The sequence below is a fragment of the Salvelinus namaycush genome, chromosome 8, assembly GCF_016432855.1.
Source record: "Salvelinus namaycush isolate Seneca chromosome 8, SaNama_1.0, whole genome shotgun sequence".
Taxonomy (NCBI): Eukaryota; Metazoa; Chordata; class Actinopteri; order Salmoniformes; family Salmonidae; genus Salvelinus; species Salvelinus namaycush.
Window position 1 is genome coordinate 32,904,394 of NC_052314.1, and position 23,467 is coordinate 32,927,860.

The 23,467-nt window shown below is 41.2% G+C and overlaps 1 protein-coding gene across 1 annotated transcript in view; it reads left to right on the top strand.

Annotated features, from left to right (window-relative positions):
- LOC120051885 (receptor-type tyrosine-protein phosphatase F) overlaps positions 1–23,467 on the top strand; it is a 224,189-nt gene that overhangs the window by 89,695 nt on the left and 111,027 nt on the right. The window contains exon 5 of the mRNA XM_038998772.1: positions 18,268–18,537. Coding sequence (XP_038854700.1) covers positions 18,268–18,537 — 270 coding nt within the window. The remainder of the gene's footprint in view (positions 1–18,267; positions 18,538–23,467) is intronic.

A 23,467-nucleotide genomic window follows, 5' to 3' on the forward strand; every position in this document is an offset into this window, starting at 1 on the left:
AAAGAGCTCCCCAAACTGGTCAGGGACAAAGTTGTGGAGAAGTACAGATCAGGGTTGGGTTATAAAACATATCCGAAACTTTGAACATCCCGCGGAGCACCATGAAATCCATTATTAAAAAATTGAAAGAATATGGCACTACAACGAACCTGCCAAGAGAGGGCCGCCCACCAAAACTCACGGACCATGCAAGGGGGGCATTAATCAGACAGGCAACAAAGAGACCAAAGACAACCCTGAAGGATCTTCAAAGTCCACAGCGGAGATTGGAGTATCTGTCCATAGGGCCACTTTAAGTCGTACACTCCACAGAGCTGGGCTTTACGGAAGAGTGGCCAGGAAAAAGCCATTGCTTAAAGAAAAAAATAAGCAAACACGTTTGGTGTTCACCAAAAGGCATGTGGGAGACTCCCCAAACATATGGAAGAAGATACTCTGATCAGATGAGACTATAATTGAGCTTTTTGGCCATCAAGGAAAACGCCATGTCTGGCGCAAATCCAACACCTCTCATCACCCCGAGGACACCATCATGCTGTGGCGATGTTTTTCATCGGCAGGGACTGAGAAACTGGTCAGAATTGAAGGAATGATGGATGGCGCTAAATACAGGGAAATTCTTGAGGGAAACCTGTTTCAGTCTTCCAGAGATTTGAGACTGGGAACGAGGTTCACCTTCTAGCAGGACAATGATCCTAAGCATACTAAAAGCAACACTCGAGTGGTTTTAAGGGGAAACATTTAAATGTCTTGGAATGGCCGAGTCAAAGCCCAGACCTCAATCCAATTGAAAATCTGTGGTATGACTTATAGATTGCTGTACACCAGCAGAACACATCCAACTTGAAGGAGCTGGAGCAGTTCTGCCTTGAAGAATGAGCAAAAATCCCAGTGGCTAGATGTGCCAAGCTTATAGAGACATACCCCAAGAGACTTGCAGCTGTAATTTCTGCAAAAGGCGGCTCTACAAAGTATTGACTTTGGGGGGGTGAATAGTTATGCGCGCTCAAGTTTTCAGTTTTTTTGTCTTATTCCTTGTTTGTTTCACAATAAAAATATGTTATATCTTCAGTGGTAAGCATGTTGTGTAAATCAAATTATACCAACCCCCCCCAAAAAAATTACTTTCATTACAGATTGTAAGGCAACAAAATAGGAAAAATGCCAAGTGGGGTGAATACTTTCGCAAGCCACTGTACAGATAAATACATGTACATACTGTACATATATACAGTACCAGTCAAAAGTTTGGACACAACTACTCATTCAAGGGTTTTTCTTTATTTTCACTATTTTCTAAATTGTAGAGTAATAGTGAAGTCATCAAAACTATGAAATAACACATATGGAATCATGTAGTAACCAACAAAATGTTTAACAAATCAAAATATATTTTAGATTCTTCAAAGTAGCCACCCTTTGCCTTGATGATAGCTTGGCACACTCTTGGCATTCTCTCAACCAGCTTCACCTGGAATGCTTTTTCAACAGTCTTGATGGAGTTCCCACGTATGCTGAGCAGTTGTTGGCTAATTTTCCTTCACTCTGCGGTCCAACTCATACCAAACCATCTCAAATGGGTTGAGGTAGGGTGATTGTGGAGGCCATGTCATCTGATGCAGCACTCCATCACTCTCCTTCTTGGTCAGATAGCCCTTACACAGCCTGGAGGTTTGTTGGATCATGTCCTGTTGAAAAACAGCTATTGGTCCAACTCAGCGCAAACCAGATGGGATGGCATAATGCTGCAGAATGCTGTGGTAGCCATGCTGGTTAAGTGTGCCTTGAATTCTAAATAAATCACAGAGAGTGTCAGCAGCAAAGCACCCCCACACAATCACACCTCCTCCTCCATGCTACACGGTGGGAACCACACATGCAGGGATCATCCGTTCACCTACTCTGCGTCTCACAAAGACACGGCGGTTGGAAACAAAAATCTCAAATTTGGACTCAAGATTTCCACCGGTCTAATGCTCATTGCTCGTGTTTCTTGGCCCAATCAAGTCTCTTCTTACTATTGGTGTCCTTTAGTAGTGGTTTCTTTGCAGCAATTCGACCATGAAGGTGGCTACTTTGAGGAATATCAAATATCAAATATATTTTGATTTGTTTAACACTTTTTTACTTCATGATAATAATAAAAATTGCTTCATGATATGTGTTATTTCATAGTGTTGATGTCTTCACTATTCTTCTACAATGTAGAAAATAGTACAAATAAAGAAAAACCTTGAATGAGTAGGTGTGTCCAAGCTTTTGACTGGTACTGTATATACACATCTTTTTAAAAATAGATTTTCCTTTATTACTTTCTAACCTTACCACCCCTCCCCTAATTGGAGTAAACTAGTGAACAACAACACTTATGCTTCTACTTCCAACTTATATATACTATATACATTTCATAGACACAGTCTATTTTACAATAGTTCCATTTTGTTTGTTTTTACTCCTGTCGTTCCTCTAACCTCAACCTCTTCAATCTATTACAGGCACAGTATGTTTTACATTAGTTATCTTGTTATTAGTTTGTATTCTTCCCAACCTTCAGCTCCATTCAACCCCTCCCATCTATCTCTTAACACCATCCATATTGGATATCTATTTGCCATATATTTTTCAACTGTGCTGTGGTGTTTCACAAAAGTTCTAAACCTTTCTATTCTCATGATTTCTACATATTGTAAATTTAAAATATTACATTATTGATCGATTGACTATGACTTTTCAGATCACCCAGTAGTGCTATTTGTAGAGTTTGCTTCAGCCATTCCTGGACTTGTGACCAAAAACAAGCTACATATGGACAGTACCAAAACAAATTATCTAATGATTCTGTCTCTTCGCAGCTAAATCTGCAGAGCTGGGAATGTTCTATCCCCCATATATATAACATTCTATTAGTTGTAAGAATTTTGTATACTGTATACATTTTGAATCCGGCGTCATTTTGCAGATTAGTTCATAAACCATGTGCCATGGAATCGGTACGTTGAAAATCCCAACTATTTTGCAATATGTATGGCACAGCTGTCAATTTTTTGGTCCTTAAATGAAACTGGTATACTTTTTAATACATCACAATTTTCTTTAACCAATGTTGGTCTTTAATGCATGGCCGACAGACAAGTTCCCTACTTTTTCCCCCTTCCCCTTTCCTCTTAGTGTCATAATCCAGTCTTAATTTCTGTCATCACATCAATTACTTTGATCTTCAAATTATATGTTAACTTGCTTCCGGTAGGATAATATGTCTTTCTTGCAGATCTATAATTCTAAAGTTCATTTTATATTCCCTCCAGCTAACTTCTTTAGATAACTTCAGCATCAAAGGCTTTTAATTAATTATTCAGGTATCTGGCAGACCTATACCACAGTATAAAAGCAATGTCCTAACCTGCACGGTTGTTACTATTTACCACAGCCACATAGTCAGAATTGTCTACATTGTAAAAATTCATGAAATAAAAAATGTGCATTTTGGTCTTAATTTCATGTTAGGGTTAGGCATTAATTCAGAAGTATGGTTAAGGTTAGGGTTGAGGTTAGGGTTAGGTTTTCAATCAGATTTTAAGAAAATAAATTGTATAATAAGAGGGATTTAGCCATAATTATTACTTTATTGTAACTAGTGATGACCAACCTGCACTGCAGTGCAAGCCTTCTGGGTAAATTGTCCCATGGTTGAACTCTGACTTACAGAGAGGAAACATCCTCTGGAGGTGTAAACCTGTTAACTGCCTCTGTCAGCCCAGGTCGTAAATTCTCCCAGACTAATACATACATGACCCATTCAGTGATAAAAAGGAATGTGAGGAAAAACTCTTAGAAAAGATACATAGAAGAGATATCTGTCATTCTCCTTGGTGCTGGGCTCCCCTTTAATCTTAGTTGCATCCCAAATGGCACCATGTTCTCTACACCCTATTCTCTATGTAGTGCACTACTTTGACCAGAGCCCTGGTTAAAATGTGTGCACTGTATAGGGAATGGGGTGTCATTTGGGACGCACACCTTAACTCGGACCAAGTGGCAGAGGGAATTCAGTTTTATAATTGGTCCGGTTGATGAATGGCATTTAATATATATATGTATAAGTGTTCTGTAATCAGCCTGCCCAGTGACAGAGTAAGATATTGTGTACTTGTTTGCTTCTGTGTGGACTATTTTTTATTTAATTTTTTATTTTACCTTTATTTAACCAGGTAGGCAAGTTGAGAACAAGTTCTCATTTACAATTGCGACCTGGCCAAGATAAAGCAAAGCAGTTCGACACGTACAACAACACAGAGTTACACATGGAGTAAAACAAACATACAGTCAATAATACAGTAGAAAAATAAGTCTATATACAATGTGAGCAAATGAGGTGAGATAAGGGAGGTAAAGGCCAAAAAAAGGCCATGGTGGCGAAGTAAATACAATATAGCAAGTAAAAACACTGGAATGGTTGATTTGCAGTGGAAGAATGTGCAAAGTAGAGAGAGAAATAATGTGGTGCAAAGGAGCAAAATAAATGAATGAATAAATACAGTAGGGGGAGAGGTAGTTGTTTGGGCTAAATTATAGATGGGCTATGTACAGGTGCAGTAATTTGTGAGCTGCTCTGACAGCTGGTGCTTAAAGCTAGTGAGGGAGATAAGTGTTTCCAGTTTCAGAGATTTTTGTAGTCCGTTCCAGTCATTGGCAGCAGAGAACTGGAAGGAGAGGCGGCCAAAGGAGGAATTGGTTTTGGGGGTGACCAGAGAGATATACCTGCTGGAGCACGTGCTACAGGTGGGTGCTGCTATGGTGACCAGCGAGGTGAGATAAGGGGGGACTTTACCTAGCAGGGTCTTGTAGATGACCTGGAGCCAGTGGGTTTGGCGACGAGTATGAAGCGAGGGCCAGCCAATGAGAGTGTACAGGTCGCAGTGGTGGGTAGTATATGGAGCTTTGGTGACAAAATGGATGGCACTGTGATAGACTGCATCCAATTTATTGAGTAGGGTATTGTAAATGACATCGCCAAAGTCGAGGATTGGTAGGATGGTCAGTTTTACAAGGGTATGTTTGGCAGCATGAGTAAAGGATGCTTTGTTGCGAAATAAGAAGCCAATTCTAGATTTAACTTTGGATTGGGGATGTTTGATGTTAGTCTGGAAGGAGAGTTTACAGTCTAACTAGACACCTAGGTATTTGTAGTTGTCCACATATTCTAAGTCAGAACCGTCCAGAGTAGTGATGTTGGACGGGCGGGCAGGTGCAAGCAGCGATCGGTTGAAGAGCATTCATTTAGTTTTACTTGTATTTAAGAGCAATTGGAGGCCACGGAAGGAGAGTTGTATGGCATTGAAGCTCTTCTGGAGGTTTGTTAGCACAGTATCCAAAGAAGGGCCAGAGGTATACAGAATGGTGTCGTCTGCGTAGAGGTGGATCAGAGACTAACCAGCAGCAAGAGTGACATCATTGATGTATACAGAGAGGAGAGTCGGTCCAAGAATTGAACCCTGTGACACCCCCATAGAGACTGCCAGAGGCCCGGACAACAGGCCCTCCGATTTGACACACTGAACTCTATCAGAGAAGTAGTTGGTGAACCAGGCGTGGCAATCATATTGAGAAACCAAGGCTATCGAGTCTGCCGATGAGGATGTGGTGATTGACAGAGTCAAAAGCCTTGGCCAGGTCAATGAATACGGCTGCACAGTATTGTCTCTTATCGATGGCGGTTATGATATCGTTTAGGACCTTGAGTGTGGCTGAAGTGCACCCATGACCAGCTCTGAAACCAGATTGCATAGCGGAGAAGGTACGGTGGGATTCGAAATGGTCGGTAATCTGTTTGTTGACTTGGCTTTCGAAGACCTTAGAGAGGCAGGGTAGCATAGATATAGGGCTGTAGCAGTTTGGGTCAAGAGTGTCCCCCCCTTTGAAGAGGGGGATGACCGCAGCTGCTTTCCAATCTTTGTGAATCTCAGACGACACGAAAGAGAGGTTGAACAGGCTAGTAATAGGGGTTGCAACAATTTCGGCAGATATTTTTAGAAAGAAAGGGTCCAGATTGTCTAGCCCGGCTGATTTGTAGGGGTCCAGATTTTGCAGCTCTTTCAGAACATCAGCTGACTGGTTTTGGGAGAAGGATAAATGGGGAAGGCTTGGGCGAGTTGCTGTGGGGTGTGCAGTGCTGTTGACCGGGGTAGGGGTAGCCAGGTGGAAAGCACTGCCAGCCGTAGACAAATGCTTATTGAAATTCTCAATTATAGTGGATTTATCGGTGGTGACAGTGTTTCCTATCCTCAGTGCAGTGGGCAGCTGGGAGGAGGTGTTCTTATTCTCCATGGACTTTACAGTGTCCCAGAACTTTTTTGAGTTTGTGTTGCAGGAAGCAAATTTCTGCTTGAAAAAGCTAGCCTTGGCTTTTCTATCTGCCTGTGTATATTCGTTTCTAGCTTCCCTGAAAAGTTGCATTTCACGGGGGCTGTTCGATGCAAATGCAGAACGCCATAGGATGTTTTTGTGTTGCTCAAGGGCAGTCAGGTCTGGAGAGAATCAAGGGCTATATCTGTTCCTGGTTCTAAATTTCTTGAATGGGGCATGCTTATTTAAGATGGTGAGGAAGGCCTCTACTGATGGGATGAGGTCAATATCCTTCCAGGATACCCGGGCCAGGTCGATTAGAAAGGCCTGCTCGCTGAAGTGTTTCAGGGAGTGTTTGACAGTGATGAGTGGAGGTCGTTTGACCGCTGACACATTACGGATGCAGGCAATGAGGCAGTGATCGCTGAGATCTTGGTTGAAAACAGCAGAGGTGTATTTAGAGGGCAAGTTGGTTAGGATGATATCTATGAGGGTGCCCGTGTTTACGGCTTTGGGGTGGTACCTGGTAGGTTCATTGATCATTTGTGTGAGATTGAGGGCATCAAGCTTAGATTGTAGGATGGCTGGGGTGTTAAGCATGTTCCAGTTTAGGTCGCCTAGCAGCACGAGCTCTGAAGATAGATGGGGGGCAATCAGTTCACATATGGTGTCCAGAGCACAGCTAGGGGCAGAGGGTGATCTATAGCAGGCAGCAACAGTGAGAGACTTGTTTTTAGAGCGGTGGATTTTAAAAGTAGAATTTCAAATTGTTTGGGTACAGACCTGGATAGTAGGACAGAACTCTGCAGGCTATCTCTGCAGTAGATTGCAACACCGCCCCCTTTGGCCGTTCTATCTTGTCTGAAAATGTTGTAGTTAGGGATGGAGATTTCAGAATTTTTGGTGGTCTATAAGTGTGTGTGAGTGTTTGTGTGTGTGTGCACATGTGCATGTTACCATCCTGCAGTATGTGTGTAGGTGTATACATATGTGTTAAAATCCTGCAGTATTTCTCACCACCCATGCCTGCATCAATTTCTCACAAATAGAGTACATTACATCTCACTCCGGAGAGGAATTGCCTTTGAGAACTGAAATAGTATTTTCAAGTGTTTTTTACACTGTGAAATATTCTTTATGATTATTTTTCACTGAAAACTCTCAGTCCATAATGCGTTGCCATGGAGTTTTACTATACTGGTGAACATCATTTGAAAAAGAAAAACCCTTTTATGCACTGTGCTGAAATATCACTCTACTAAACCTACAACTGATGTCATCAAGGTCAAGACTACCAGCTTCTTTCCTATGTGTTTTCTTACAAATGTCTGTTTCTGTATAATGTAACACTGGGTTGTTCTGTTTCTGTACAATGTGTTCTTGTCTGAATGGGTCTAACCTCTATCTCTCCAGGTATTACACCACTCTACCAGTGGTGTAATTTCCTTAGCAAATTATGGTGCCTGAAAGCGCTCTCTCTGTTGCTAGAGAGAGAGAGTGAGAGAGATGTCTTCTCTCTCTTCTTTTCATATATTTGTACTTCTTCCTTTTCTCTTGTCTGTCTATCTCAGCTTTTGCTTTCTGATCCTCACTCTGTGTGTGGCGTGTCCTTGGCACTGGCTCCATGTCCCTTGCTGTGTTATATCATATACACAGACTGTATATGGGAGTGTCCATTACACAAATGCTTATCCTGCTATAAAAAAAATAATTCTACCATTGTCTGTGTGCTTTCCCATGTCTTTCCCAAGTGTCACCCAAGGTTTCATGTGTCTTGGGGTTTTCTGAGTTTCTCTGAAACTTGTGTACGTATGTGTGTCTGCTTTTATTTGTCTTTGTGTAGTGTGTGTGAGTGTGTGTGCGCGCGTGTGTGCGCATGCAGAGATCAAGATTAGAAACAAGCTTTAATACAAAGGAACCACATCTAGAATGTATAGACTCTTTAGATGCACTATACTCTGCTCATGTAGGTATAGGACTGTGCCCATGGGACATAATGTGTAGGACATCATGAATGCCACAATCACTCATACTGGTTAAAGACTTCACCACCGTGACCCATTTGATTAATTCTGTCAGCACACAACAGTGGTATAAGGCCATTGCCTCAACATTGAGTGAGTGATGCACAGAGCTCTCTCTGTTGTCGGTGTACAACTCCGTGGTCAGGCCATTTTGTGTGCGAGTCAATAACTCTGAGTGTATGACTAGTCCAGAGCCAGTGACGGCCATGTTTGATGTTTGTATTCACATCCAGCCTCTCTGTCTCTGCTAAGAAGGTGTCAATGGACAGAATAAATGTGGCTGCCTTAGCTAACAGCAGAACAGTATCTGCTTTGTGTGCATAATGAAGTCCGCTTGTCAGCCAGGGAGACTGCCTGCGACCCAAATGGCACCCTATTCCTTTTATAGTGCACTACTTTTGACCAGGGCCCATAGGGGTGCGATATATAGGAAATAGGGTGCCATTTGAGACGTAGATTCTCTGACTGTCTAATGGCATCTTAATACACAGGCAGCAGCCGATGGGTCTGAAGGGAAGGGCTTAGAGAACATGAGAGTAGTCAGGAACAGAGAGGAGTACGTGTGTGTGGGGGGGGGGGGGGGGGGGGGGGAGTGTGTGCGTGTGTGTGTTTATATTTACGTCTGTACTGTATGATTGGTTGCTATGTGTGTGTTTATATTTATGTCTGTACTGTATGAGATGTTGCTATGTGTGTGTTTTTGGCGTGTGGCCATCAGTGCACTGGCCTTTGTCTCCATAGTGTTTTCCTCACTCTCTCTATTATGGATAAGTGGAAAATGTTCCTGTTTTACTCTCTCTGTTTTTCCTTGTCTTCTTCCTCCTCTACCTTTTTCTCTCTTGTTGGTTTTTCTCTTTTCTCTTTACTCCCCCATCATCATCGCACTTCGCCATCCATAAAACAATCCAAACCTCACCACATCCTCTCAGATCAACGAGAAGGTTGGTTTTTTTCACTCTTTACCTTCCTGCTCCTCCTTTGATACCCCACGGTATGCCAAGGCCCGGTGGGCTAGAGCCTGGCAGCGCCCCCAGCATCACGCTGGGTGCCACGGGCCCGTCCCGGCCTGATGGGCCTCCCAGGAACCTTCCTGCCTCTACCAACCTGAACCTCCACTGTGCATCTCCTACCCTATCTCTACTGCTACCCTCTCTACCACTGCTATGCTGCTTGCCTCCACCCTAAACCCTCCACCATCTACATCGTTATAGGTCTTTGAATATGTCTGGCATGGATGGGTCTTCCCTGTCAGCTTCAGTCTGTTATGTATAATCCTTGCCCACTTCCTTAGGTGATCCTCACATCACCTAGGGCGTGTCTATTCCATCCCATCATCCTCTATGTTCACACTGTGTCCGTCCAACCATGGCTGTGTCCAATTGGCACCCTATTCCTTATAAAATGCAATACTTTTGGTCAGCGCCTCAAGGGCTCTGGTCAAAAGTGTGGCACTATATAGGGACTAGGGTGTCATTTCATTGTGAGCCTGAGCCCTCGCATCTGTGTTGCCACATGGACTCGCCATGGTCCCAGTCTAGCTGACTGCACAACTCTCATCTTACCTTACCTTGACTCGACTCTCACACAGTATATCAACATCAGCTGGTAGCATAGCTCTCCACCATACGATCTTAGAGAAAACAGAGGTATTGTGATCAATTAATCATGAATAGAAGTTGGATCTAGATGTCTTTGTCATCTTGGGAGTAACAATAAGCTACCATTAGAATGAATTGCAGCCTTGGTTATTCCCATGGTTTATGAAAATGAGAAGCGTATTTTTTTCACTGAGATTTCTCTGATGCAATGCATCATCATTGTTCTTCAGCAACAGTGGTTTCTCATTGTCTTTTAGGTATTTTACGTCTGGGTTCAGGGAACAGATATCGGAATGTTGCATGAAGCTTAAGAGATCAGTACTATTTACATAAAAGTTCACATTTTTCCCACCACCCTGGAACGATTATCCTATTTAGTAGAAGATGTTGTGTTATCCTGGTTAACAGTGAAAAGCCTTTTGAGTTTTCAATATTTAATCAGGCTAAAGCAGCTTTGATTGTTTATTTCGATTCAACATTCAGTGCAGGATTCCAGATTTAGTTCATAGAACAAAGAGAGCAGTGAACAGAGAGGATAGACTGCGGAGAAGAGGATGAGAATAAAACAAACAAATCTGTTTAAAGACCCAGTGTGTTTTTCAGTAGTTTTTTCCAGTTCATCTTTTCAAGCGTAACCCCAAACAACAGGGGTCGATTCTGAGACAAAGGGAGTCAAAAATGTAATAATTTCTAAACTTTTTTTTTCATCCTTCACAAATGTAGGACTTTGTCAAGCAAACAATTTACCATGTTTTCTCTGTTTTTAATGGAGGAATGAAATACAATCTTTCTTTTACTAGTGGTGCGAAGCTGAACGTTTTGATTCAATAGTGCACTTTGTGATAAAAACACAAAATTTGGCACAGAGGTACAGTACTAGTCAAAGGTTTGGACAAACTTACTCATTCAAGGGTTTTTCTTTATTTTTACTATTTTCTACATTGTAGAATAATAGTGAAGACATGAAAATTATGAAATAATACATATGGAATCATGTAGTAACCAAAAAAGTGTTAAACAAATCCAAATATATTTAGATTTTAGGTTCTTCAAGGTAGTGTCACGAACCGGCTCAAAGTTCGTAACAAAAAGGGAGACAACGTGGAGATAAGGAATAACAAATTATATTTATTAACTAAAGTAAACTAAATATAATTAACAACGGTGTGTGTAGTCAGTAATCAGTAGAGTAAGTGAGTGTTTGCGTACATGAATGTGATCATGAGGGGTGTTGAAAGGTGCCAACGCAAACAACCCAAAACAGCCACAAAAATGCCACAACCAAAATTTGTGTCTGCATGGAGAGAGTCTCCCCAATGAATGGGGAAGAGGTATATTCATCCTGGGACACACCCGAGCCCAGGTGTGTCCCATTTCACTAACGACCCTCCCAGCTCCGCCCACTGACATCCTATTAAGGAAAACAAGAGCAGAGACAGAATACGGCAGACAGAGTGGGAGGGTAGTCACCCTTTGCCTTGAGGACAGCTTTGCAACCTCTTTGCATTCTCTCAACCAGCGTCACCTGGAATGCTTTTCCAACAGTCTTGAAGGAGTTCCAACATATGCTGAGCACTTGTTGGCTGCTTTTCTCATCCCAAACCATCTCAATTGGGTTGAGGTTGGGTGATTGGGGAGGCCATGTCATCTGTTCCAGCACTCCATCACTCTCCTTCTTGGTCAAATAGCCATTACACAGCCTGGAGATGTGTTGGGTCATTGTCCTATTGAAAAACAACTGATAGTCCCACTAAGCACAAACCAGATGGGATGGCGTATCGCTGCAGAATGCTGTGTTAGCCATGCCGATCTAGTGTGCCTTGATTTAAAAAAAAATCAGAGACAGTGTAACCAGCAAAGCACCCCCACACCATCACACCTTCTCCTCCATACTTCACGGTGGGAACCACACATGCAGTTCACCTACTCTGCATCTCACAAAGACTTGGCGGTTGGAACCATGAATCTCAAATTTGGACTCTTCAGACCAAAAGAGAGATTTCCACTGCTTGTGTTTCTTGGCCCAAGCAAGTCTCTTCTTATTGTTGGTGTCCTTTAGTAGTGGTTTCTTTGCAGCAATTCGACCATGAAGGCCTGATTCACAGAGTCTCCTCTGAACAGTTGATGTCTGATACTTGAACTCTGTAAAGCATTTATTTGGGCTGCAATTTGAGGTGCAGTTAACTCTAATGAACTTATCCTCTGGAGCAGAGGTAACTCTGGGGTCTTCCTTTCCTGTGGCGGTCCTCATGAGAGCCAGTTTCATCATAGCGCTTGATGATTTTTTCGACTACACTTGAAAAAACTTTCAAAGTTCTTGAACTTTTCCGTATTGACTGACCTTCATGTCTTAACCCTCCTGTTGTGTTTTAATTGTGGAAGTTATTTCCTTCTTAATGCGTTTAAGCCAATCAGTTGTGTTGTGACAAGGTAGGGGTGGTATACAGAAATAGCCCTATTTGGTAAAAGACCAAGTCCATATTATGGCAAGAACAGCTCAAATAAGCAAAGAGAAATGACAGTCCATCATTACTTTAAGACATGAAGGTCAGTCAATAAACCATCCAGCGCTATGATGAAACTGGCTCTCATGAGGACCGCCACAGGAAAGGAAGACCCAGAGTTACCTCTGCTGCAGAGGATAAATTCATTCGAAGAATCAAATTTTTTGAAGAATCTCAAATGTAAAGTATATTTAGATTTTTTAAAACATTTTTTTGGTTACTACATGATTCCATATTAGTTATTTTATAGTTTTGATGTCTCCAGTATTATTCTACAATGTAGAAAATAGTAAAAATAAAGATAATCCCTTGAACTAGTAGGTGTGTCCAAACTTTTGAATGGTATTGTAGATATGGAGCCAGCCCAGATTTGGCCCCTGGGGTGTGTGGCAGTTTATTTTGGGGAATTTCAACCATTTACTTGTGTAACAAAAGGTTTATTAAAGTGGTACTTTGCAATCATTACCAATTTGTCACTTTTAAGCAAAAATATGTTGGCGCCTCTAGGGTTAAATTGCTGAGCTGAGAAGGTGTCTCTCTGTGGGAGAGACGGATAAAAAACGTCTCAGCTACCCAAACTTCCAGCCAACTCACACATCAGCAAGGCACTTTCTAAAATGGAGGTCTGTGCCCTCTGACAATTAACCTCCCATTAATCCCAGACAGTCTCATGTCTTTTCTCAAAAAAAAGGCCTACGTTTAAGATAGTTAACTGATTCCTTTCCTCTCTGTGAGAAATGTGAGAAATATTAACTTACATTGCCTTCAGAAAGTATTCACACCCCTTTACTGTTTCCACATTCTGTTGTGTGACAGCTTGAATATAACATGGATTATATTGAGATTTTGTGTCACTGACCTACAAATAATACCCAATAATGTCAAAGTGGAATTTTGTTTTTAGAAATGTCTTGAGTCAAAAAGTATTCAGCCCATTTGTCATGGCAAGCCTAAATAAGTTCAGGAGGGAAAATGTTGCAGTCATTTTGTATCAATATCAAATAATTTATTGATAACAATTAAGTACCTTAATATAATAGATTTCCATTAAAATGGGCAAAAATTGCTTTTTAGCAACAAAAACATTATTTTGCTAGGACTGTCTGGGAGTCATCTGAGTGGTGAGGGGAAAACTGAAAACTAGCTGTTATTGGCAGAGAGGTTTTGAACTCAACTCTTTGTTATTGGTCTATTAACCAATATACCTCACGGAGATGTCCCCATGGAAAGTCGAAACTCCCGCCCATGCAATCCTGCTGATTAGAAGGTCCTGCTTGTATTTTCAACCAGAAACTATCAGGAAATGTTTTCACACTTTTACAGTGTTAGTTTCATCAGCCGTGTTACAATGTGGTAAAAAACACAGGCAAAACAGAATTCTGACAGCACTGGGCCTTTAGCAAATCACATGATAATATGCATGGACTCAGTCTGAGTGCAATAATAGTGGTTAACTTGATTTTTGAATGACTACCTAATCTCCGTACCCCACACATACAATTATCTGTAAGGTCCCTTAGTCGAATACTGAATTTCAAGTACAGATTCTATCGCAAAGACCAGGGAGATTTTCCACAGCCTCATCATGATCATAGCTGCTCTGTAGCTAGCTAGTAATTAGCTTGATGCTTTGCTTACCTTGTGCCTGGGCTGCTGCATGCCTTGCTAGACAATATTTGTGTGCCTAAAATCTGTGTGCAACCACGATTGTGCTTCCACCCCCTCCCCTCCACCCCTACCCCCCTCAGCTCCAAATCCCTACATTTTCTTTTTCCAATCCCAAATCCTTTCTCTTCCCCCTCTTTCTCTGTGGCATGCCAATGAAGATAAGTGTGTGTCTGCATTATAACTGCCAGCTTCTCATGTTGCTACTGCTGATACTACTTCCTCTGATACTAAAACTGTTCACTTGAAACCAGTGACTATACCCCACAGTGTCACTCGCTTCTACGACGATGACGAGTTCTCCCTCCTCCACCACTTCCTGGTGATCTTTAACCTTTAACATTTGTCCTCCATAGCCAATAATAACTCAGATAACCCCTTGTTATAACCTCACTCAGTCAGCCAATCAACAACAACCATCATGTCACGCTGTGACCATTTTCCATATCCATGGGTAACCTCCAACCTCATCCTTCTAATAATGTACACGGTGACTAACGTTGGTTTGTTATGATTCCTCCTGCCCTGCATTGCGCTGTCCAGCATGTCACGTTGACAGCTCACAGACTCCAATCTAACACATTGGTTAATTCCCTCTGAAAAGCTCAGAGTTAGTAGACCATTGGCCTCAATTTGATTACAGAGGAACAGATATATACATCTCAAAATCTCAGCATTTACTTGACTTGAATGAATCACACGCATACTTTTATAAGGGCTAGTGCATACAGAGATGGTACACATGGCACACATACAGTATGCGTACAATACACACAAAAAACATGCAAAAGAAATGCAAAATCTAAGTCTCTGCTTAGGTAAGGTAAGGTGAATACTGCAGTAGAGAAAGATTGCAAATGCCCATATTCAGGACACAGGCTAAATGAAAATGTGATTTTGTTAGATAACCCCCAACTGTGGTTCATTATGGGTATCTTGAAGTCCCTCAGTTCTTGTTGCCCTCCTGTAGACTACAGTACTGCAGGGGGGGGGGGGGGGTGAAAGGATGGAGGAAGAGAGAGAAGGGAGAAGAGGGTAGCAACCTCACCTCACACCCCATACACCATTCAAGTCACATAAAAACTGAGATGTTTGTATTAGAAGAAGAAGAAAAAACTATTTTGGTGCCATGCTTGCTTCAAAACCAGTTTGGAGATATTTACAGTATTTCGATGTAACTGCTGGTCAGCCAGGCAGGGCCGGTGGGCCCTAGAATACTGTAAGTACTACATTACTACTCTGCCTGCATCATTTTGCTGTGGTAAAGAAATAAGCAGGTGATTTCTTAGTCATGATGATAAACACAGTATTTTAAGAGTTGTGATGTGAATAATGTTGCCTCTATTTTATCTTCAAGCACAAAACAGAGGTCTGCTACAGAGTTCTCCCCTTGCATCCCAAATTAAATCCTGCTCCATCCCAAATGGCACCCTATTCCCTACATGGTGTATTACTTTTGACCAGAACCCATAGGGTGCCATTTGGGACGCAACCTCTTTCTCAGCGAGCGGTTCTTTGTTGGGCTGCAACCTTGCATTTTTCCTGGGCAAAGAGAGAAAAATGGGAACGTTAGTTATCTTACTGATGATTAAGAGTCTCAGCGTTGTCGGAAAGGGGATCATTTTGCGGGTGGCTTAATGTGAGATCCTGCAGACCATCTGTGTGTGTTGGGAGATCAACTGGGAATTGAAACGTCAAGGCCTGGTTTTTGCTGCTTGCTATGCCTCACCTGCACAACGATTTGCAACCTCTGCTCTGTGAGGTTATAGTCACAGAAATACAGTCATATAGTATGAGATTGGCAGTAGTGGTACCCTGATATATCTAAAAGTTTGGCAACTACGACTTTTAAAAACTTTCCTCTTTCTTAGTTTATGACCTGAGATCACCTTAAACTGGAATCACGGAATGGCACATAACTGTGGCCTATACCCAACCTCGAACAGCCAGCCCCCTCCCCTCGTCTCACCACTCTCGCTCTCTCTCTCGCCCTCCCTCTCTCTCTCTCTGTCTCTTACCCTCCTCTCCTCCTTCCCTCCCTCTGTTTTTCCCTCTGTTGGCCATGTCACGTGCTCAGGCGATGTCCGTCTCCATGGCAACCCATGTTAATGCCAGCCATCTGTATCACAGAGCGTGCAGGTAGCCTAGCGGTTAAGAGCGTTGGGCCAGTAACCCAAAGGTTGCTGGTTTGATTCCCCGAGCTGGCTAGATGAACACTCTCTGTGCCCTTGAGCAAGGCAGGTAACCCTAAATGCTCTGGATAAGAGTGTCTGCTAAAATGTAAATGATGGTTCTCTCTTTCCCTCCGGTCCCAGCAAGACAGACAATGCAGCCCTTGTCTTTGCAGAGACGACAGCCAACATGACTATCTATCACCTCTCCTCACTGACTGACTGAGCCCATGCAAATACACATTCATTTATCACAGTGATTCCTCACTTGGTTGGAGCTAATTAACTTACTGCTGTGCTTGAGTGAGCCAAATGAAGACATTATGTGCGCATACATCCTCTTTCAGTTTATTTGTTCAAAGTAGTACCGCTCTCAAATTATACAACATTAGCTATACCCTGCTGTGTTTCCGACCTGTTTGTCGGAAGTCTACAACAGCTCAATACATCTCACTTGGTACACTGGTTGAGTCGACGTTGTTTCCACATAATTTCAATGAAATGACATTGAACTAACGTGGAATAGACGTTGAACTGACTGACGTCTCTGCCAGGCAAAAATTATACATTGGAGGTGTCGAAACACAATTTTTTGGGGTTGCTTGTACATTTCTATTGGTACCTATTTTGGAAGTACATACCGGAGTAAATGAAGACAGTTGCTCAGCGAAACGTATCGAACGTACTTTGACATTATAACGCTTGCATAGCTGTCTAATGGGAGTTTGAATCTGAGCTTCCTGGGCGTTAGAGGGGAGACATGTCATAGTCATCGGCAACATCTCTAGCGCACAGATACTGCGTCAGGTTTCCACTAGCTTCCACAGCCACAAAGTCAAGTTAATTTAAGGTTAGCGTAAGGCATACGGTTGGCAGTGTGATTAAGGTTAGGGTGAATGTTAGAATTAGGTTTAAAATCAGATTTTAAGAAGATGAATTGCCAAAATTGGCAGGGTTTATGACTTTATGGCTGTGTTAACTAGTGACAACTCTCTCCCGCCTCAATTTAGAGCCACGCCTCAAAGTTGTGTTTCGCTCAGAATTTGAATTGATTAGCATGTCACTCAGTAAATCCACACAACCTAAATTCCAAACAGTGCCACTGTTACCAGGCTTTATGTGAAATTTGAGCCTGGGGACAAGGTCAGATCTGTCATAAACCTCTGCGTCTCTCCCTGTTTGACTCACACGGCACGTAGATCTCCCCTCCCCTTCTATTTAGTTAGACCAAGAAGAAACATGGTGAAAACCCTGTAAGACACAATCTACGCCCCTCACGGCCAGAATATTCAGACTCTAAACTTAAATTATACTTCAGTGAAACACATTTTGTGACCATTCTCAGCCTTCCTAGTCAAGGGGTGTGTGTGAGCACTTTTGCTGCCATGCCATTGAGCTATGTATATTTAATGCATGCAAAGTGAGTAGCATTGCAGCATTAATTCAGACGTAATGAGCAGTACTTCCCAGCACTTAAGGGGATTTCTAATGGTGTATGGTAGATAACAAGGGAGAAGAAACCTCTTCTATTCACTCACACTTAGACACAAAACGAGTGTTAGATAGCTAGCTTACTCTGAATATGGTAGGGAAGCTATAGACTAACAGCAGTAATACGCTCCAGGTGTGTCTTAATCCACATACCAAAGAAGGAAATCCAAAGGCACTCGTGAGAAATCCAGCCTTATAGGCCACCTTAGGCATTTTTTTGAAAATGTAACATGAAAGGGGAGGAAAGTCCTTTTTCACTGTTGAGTAATAGATACATAACATGTGGTCCCACCCTAACTAACTATAGCAGAGTTGCCATAGGCCTCTATTGTCCCAGAGAACAGCGGTATACCCTGCAGCAACAGCCAGGCCTGACCATTGAGCTATTGAGCTAACCCAGCCACCCATGCAGTGTCTCCCATCATACCTCCACTTCTTCTGCCTCTCACACCCCTATGCTCTCCCCCTGCAGTGAGGCGTGTGCCACCCCGGTTCTCCATCCCTCCCAACAACCACGAGGTGATGCCGGGTGGCAGCGTGAACCTGACGTGCGTGGCGGTGGGAGCACCCATGCCCTACGTCAAGTGGATGATGGGGGTGGTAGAGCTGACTAAGGAAGAAGAGATGCCCATTGGGAGGAATGTTTTGGAGGTCACCAACATTCGCCAGTCTGCCAACTACACCTGCGTGGCGATATCGTCGCTTGGTATGATCGAGACCACTGCACAGATCACCGTCAAAGGTGAGAGGGCTGGGAGAAGTGTGAGAGAGGGGGTGTGGGAGTTTGAGTGTTTGTTTTGCCTGGTATTTGGTATTTTATTAGGATCCCCAGTAGCTGTTGCGAAGGTGGGAGCTGCTCTTCCTGGGGTCCACACAAAACATGAAACATGACATAATACAGAATATTAATAGACAAGAACAGCTCAAGGACAGAACTACATCAATTTAAAAATGGCACACGTAGCCTGGGATGCAGTGAATTAGCTATGTGTGGTATCTAGCAAAGTAGCCCTCATTCAAGATCAACATGTCAACATCCAAAATCAATAGATGGATCTGGATCAAGATCAACATCCAAAGGAGATATTTTAGATAAATATTAGATAGACATGTTAAAAATGTCTCACTATGTCTTGGACTGCACTATAAGAGCATGGTATTCATTAATCATGATCCATTACACCTAACGGCACAACAAGCTTAATACTAATATAGAAATATACTTTTCTTTCTTTAAACATGTATACAGCATTGTGTGAAAGAATCAAAAAGTCTTAAAATTAATTACACAATCCTCTAAAAGCAGAGTCATATGGGAAGATATGAAATGCAAGGTGATAAAAATGAAAGACTTCCAATGAATCATTTAATCACTCGATTTTCTCTCTCTTTGGTTATCCTTATAAAATATATTTTGAGCAACATATTACATTGGATTTATTAGTAGATTATTTTGGTAAAATGAAATTAACAAATCACTGAAACGACTTGCATACGTTTTTTACAATACTGTATATTTTGGGGGTTATTTTAACAGAGGGGATACAGATAGGTGGGAGAAACAGATAGAAGGGTTGGAGAGGGGAATTTAACCCATGTCTTTGGTGGGGAGAGGGGTGATGGGTCTAAGCCGGGTGCGTTACCACCAGACCATGGGCTCTGCATGACTTACATTCATTTTTTTTAACACTAGAACCGCTGGGCCTTGATGGACCCCTCTTCAAGCTAATCAGCATTCCTGCTGACTGCAACATTCTAACAGTGTAATTGATATATTTCAAATGCTATCGCAAAAAATATATAATTTGGTTGTGTTTATGAAGGCCTTGGGCAACATTAGAATACGATTTTTATTTAATTTAAAATAACACATTAGTTTATGTTACTGTAGACTATATGTAAAAACAAAACAAATGTGCCAAAATTCAAGTGTTCAATCAATTTTATTCGTGGAGTGCCTTTGTTACAACTATAAAACAGAAAACATATGTGTTGGAACACGGTAACAGCATATTTTTATAATGACAAAAAATTATAGTAATACCCCAATCACCAAGACCAACGATCAAATGAGGCGCGGTCAAATGATGAAAACATCAGTAGCCTAAACATCATTACCAGCGCCAAGTGCCTTGATAAATAGTCAAACTCGGCACAAAAGTAATAATGGCATTACAATGAATATAAGTGTCGATATAACAGCAGTCAAAAATTGTCCATTATTGTCAGCTCATGCTTACATGGTGTCAGCTAGGTTTTATTTAGCCATTATTCCTTGTCCTAACAGTTTTCGTAACTTTCACTTGCTTGACCCACTTTGACATACGTTTGCTTGCTTGTAGCACGTAATAGTCTCCGGTTTTCTTTTTGTGTTCCCATTGTCTTGTCATTCTTCATCACCATTGTGGAGTACAACTGCTGTGCAGGTGCCTTATTTTGCACAGAGGGAGGGAGCTCCCGTCTCACGCTGTTCATGGTGCCGGCCAGACTTGTTTTCTTTGCAAGCAAATTGTTCACCAATGACAGTGAAGTTAAGAAATTGTCCATGGTGACATTTCCAATGTAAGGTTCCACAAGCCCCATCACCACATTCTCTGACAGATATTGAAAGCCGTTCAGCATGTACAATTACGCACACTCTCATTGTGTAACCTACTCCAAGTAGGCCAGAGTAGACTGATAAGACTGCTTTGGTTTGGTGGACTGATATAGGGTACAAATCATTTAAAGATTTTAATTAGACTGGATCAATGCAATAGAATGGCCTGCCTTGTTCTTCATTCACAATTGATGAATACATAATTATGCATTGTTCGCTTCCCCTCGTTCATCAACTCACCCCATCATACTTGACTTAATTTATTTAATCTGGTGTCATATGTGTGAAATTCGTTTCGGTATAGTTTAGGTTCAGTTTCGTGGCAATTATCGGGGTGATTATCAGATGAGCACTGCACTTTCAACTGTGGGAAGAAGGAGTGGAGCAGGCTCTACTGTTTGGAGAAGGAGGGGGAATGTGGGAAAACCATTTTAAAAAATGACATTCCCTCCTTAAACTGGTTATAACTCCAGTTCTGTTTGTGATATTAAGATTCTAACAGCAACAGTGTGTTATATGGATGTATTTAGGAAAAGTCAAGGATGGAGGGGGGTATGACTTAAAAAAAGGCAGAGTAATAACACATTATAATTAATGAGGAATTACTGCTTTAGCGGTTCTAGCAGTATATGTTTTTTTTTTAATTATTATTATAAATTCACCCCAAAATTATTTCTAACAGTGTGGCTGTGTGGTTGAGTAGATACAATTCCAACAAAATGCATCATCTTACTGCCCCTCCTGTTTCTAATCTGTCTAAATAAAGCATTGAAAAAATAAAGGTGGAATTCCACAAAAACTATTTTCCATAGGCCCTTATCATCAGTCAATGTTTAGGCTGTAAACAGTTTGCATTTCAATACCATTGATTGTATGATAAACATGGTGTTTGTGTTTTGATGCTAACTTTTACATGCATGCACTGAAACCCAATGAAGTGTTTTCACAACACTCTCTTAAACCCCCAATTTTCAGGTTAAAGAACTACTTTGGGTGTTTCAGACGACTTCATTTCTGTTTTAAAGCACTTACATTGGATTTACATTGAAGCACCCTCCAAAAAATTTCAGCTTAGGTGCTCTACTTTTCATGGTTTCATTACACAGTCATGGTGTTATGAGACTTTCTATTTTTACAGTGCAGATGACAGTGTGTTCATTAATATTGTCATCAATAATTCAATATGGCTGAAACTTTACCTTCCTGAAAACCTAACTATGACAAACTAGCGAGCAAAGCGTTTTGTGTTTACTTTCCAATTACAATGGGATCCTGCTTTCAGGAAATACAGTAGGCTTTCTCACTGCTTCTAATATGAACATCACAAAGTATTATTATTTTATTTTTTAAGGAAGGGTCTTAGCTACAGGCTAATGGTTCCAAATCGAATTGGCCAAAAGACTCAGTTGAACATTTAATTCACTACTTTGTTCATTGCATTTGAAATGCTTGAAACCCAAATCAGTTCTCATATCATCTCTACATCCTCTGAGTTTAGTGAGTTGAGTACATGGAAAGAACATTAAATCAGTTCCTTCTCCTAGGGATTATTATTTTCACTGGCTGAAACAACACATAATATTAGAGCATTTGTGACGCTCAAATACCTATCAGTCTAATCAATCATTAATTCACTAGAGTTATTAAAGAGAATCTCAGTTATTTCAAAGATTTTTGAAGAGGAAAGCACTACTACTTCTAGTAATGTAGACATATTTTCTGAATGAATGGGGCCCGATGGTAATATTAACAAAACACAATATGACTATCAAAAAACAAATAATAAAGTACACTGTCATCCGTTTTTGTAATTTTATCAGTAACTTACTGTATTAATCAACAATATGATGCTGTATAAACTGAATACAGTAGATTACCGTAGAATGTACAGTAAACTATTTGTTTTACAGCACACTGTAAGCCCTTTCTGTAATTTCAACAGTAAAACACTGTAGAGTGCAGAGTAAAATACTGTAAATGTGTTTTACAATATTAATTATGGTGCATTTTGTGGAAAATGTTTTGGGCGAGGAAAAGTTTCTGGCTCATTAACATATTTAAGGCGTGCCTTGTAAGAGGCTATATTTGTTGCACCCGTGAGTGAGAATGCTGTACCCCCACAGAATACAGTAATATACTATTTTTTCTAAATTCTACCAACCTTGTCCTGAAACTTTACAGTGTCTTATTGGCACTGCTGCCAATAATTTACTGTCATTCAGAATTCGGGACCAATTTTGCTTTTTTGGAGCATCAAAAACCTTTTGACCACATGTGGGTGTGTGGTAATGTTTCTCATTCATTAACATATTTTGAGGCATGTCTTGTATAAGGCTATATTTGTTGCACCCATTGAGAGTGCTGTACCAATTTAAGTGATATGTGGTTCCCTAACAATTGCACTTATATATGGAACAGATCAGAGTGACAGCAAGTCTCAAATCTTTAACGGTTGAGCGGCTAGCAATTTCATTTTGATCTGTTTTGCCCTGTAGTCACTGTCAGTTTAGAAGCCGTTCTTAAGGCCTAAAGTGCAAGTGATATAAAACACCAAATATCAGTTGGTATCCTGTAATAAATAATTAAATATTCACCATTAGCAAATGCTGAATGGATTTTCAGTTTAATTCAACAATAAAATACTGTATTGATGTTTTGCTTTTAATTTAGTGCAGCATACTGTAAATGATGGTGCATTGAGAAATATTGTGGGAAGAGAAAGAATTGCTGGCTCGGTAACATTCTGTATTTTAAGGTGTGCCTTGTCAGTGGCTATATTTGTTTCGCCTGTTAGTGAGAGTCCTGTACCAATTGAAGTGATATATGGTAGTAGTTCCCTAACAATTAAATGTATATAGGGAACAGGTCAGAGTAGTAGCGGGTCTTAAACCTTTTAATGGTTGATTATTTATCCATGTCCATTTGATCTGTTTAGCCCTGTAATAATGGCCAGATTGGCAGCCTTTGTTCAGGCCTCTAGAAGTACAAGTGATATTAAACACCCAGTATTCATTAGTATGCTATAATATGCAAATGCATACAGCCAACCTGCTTGCTCTAATCCCTTGTAATT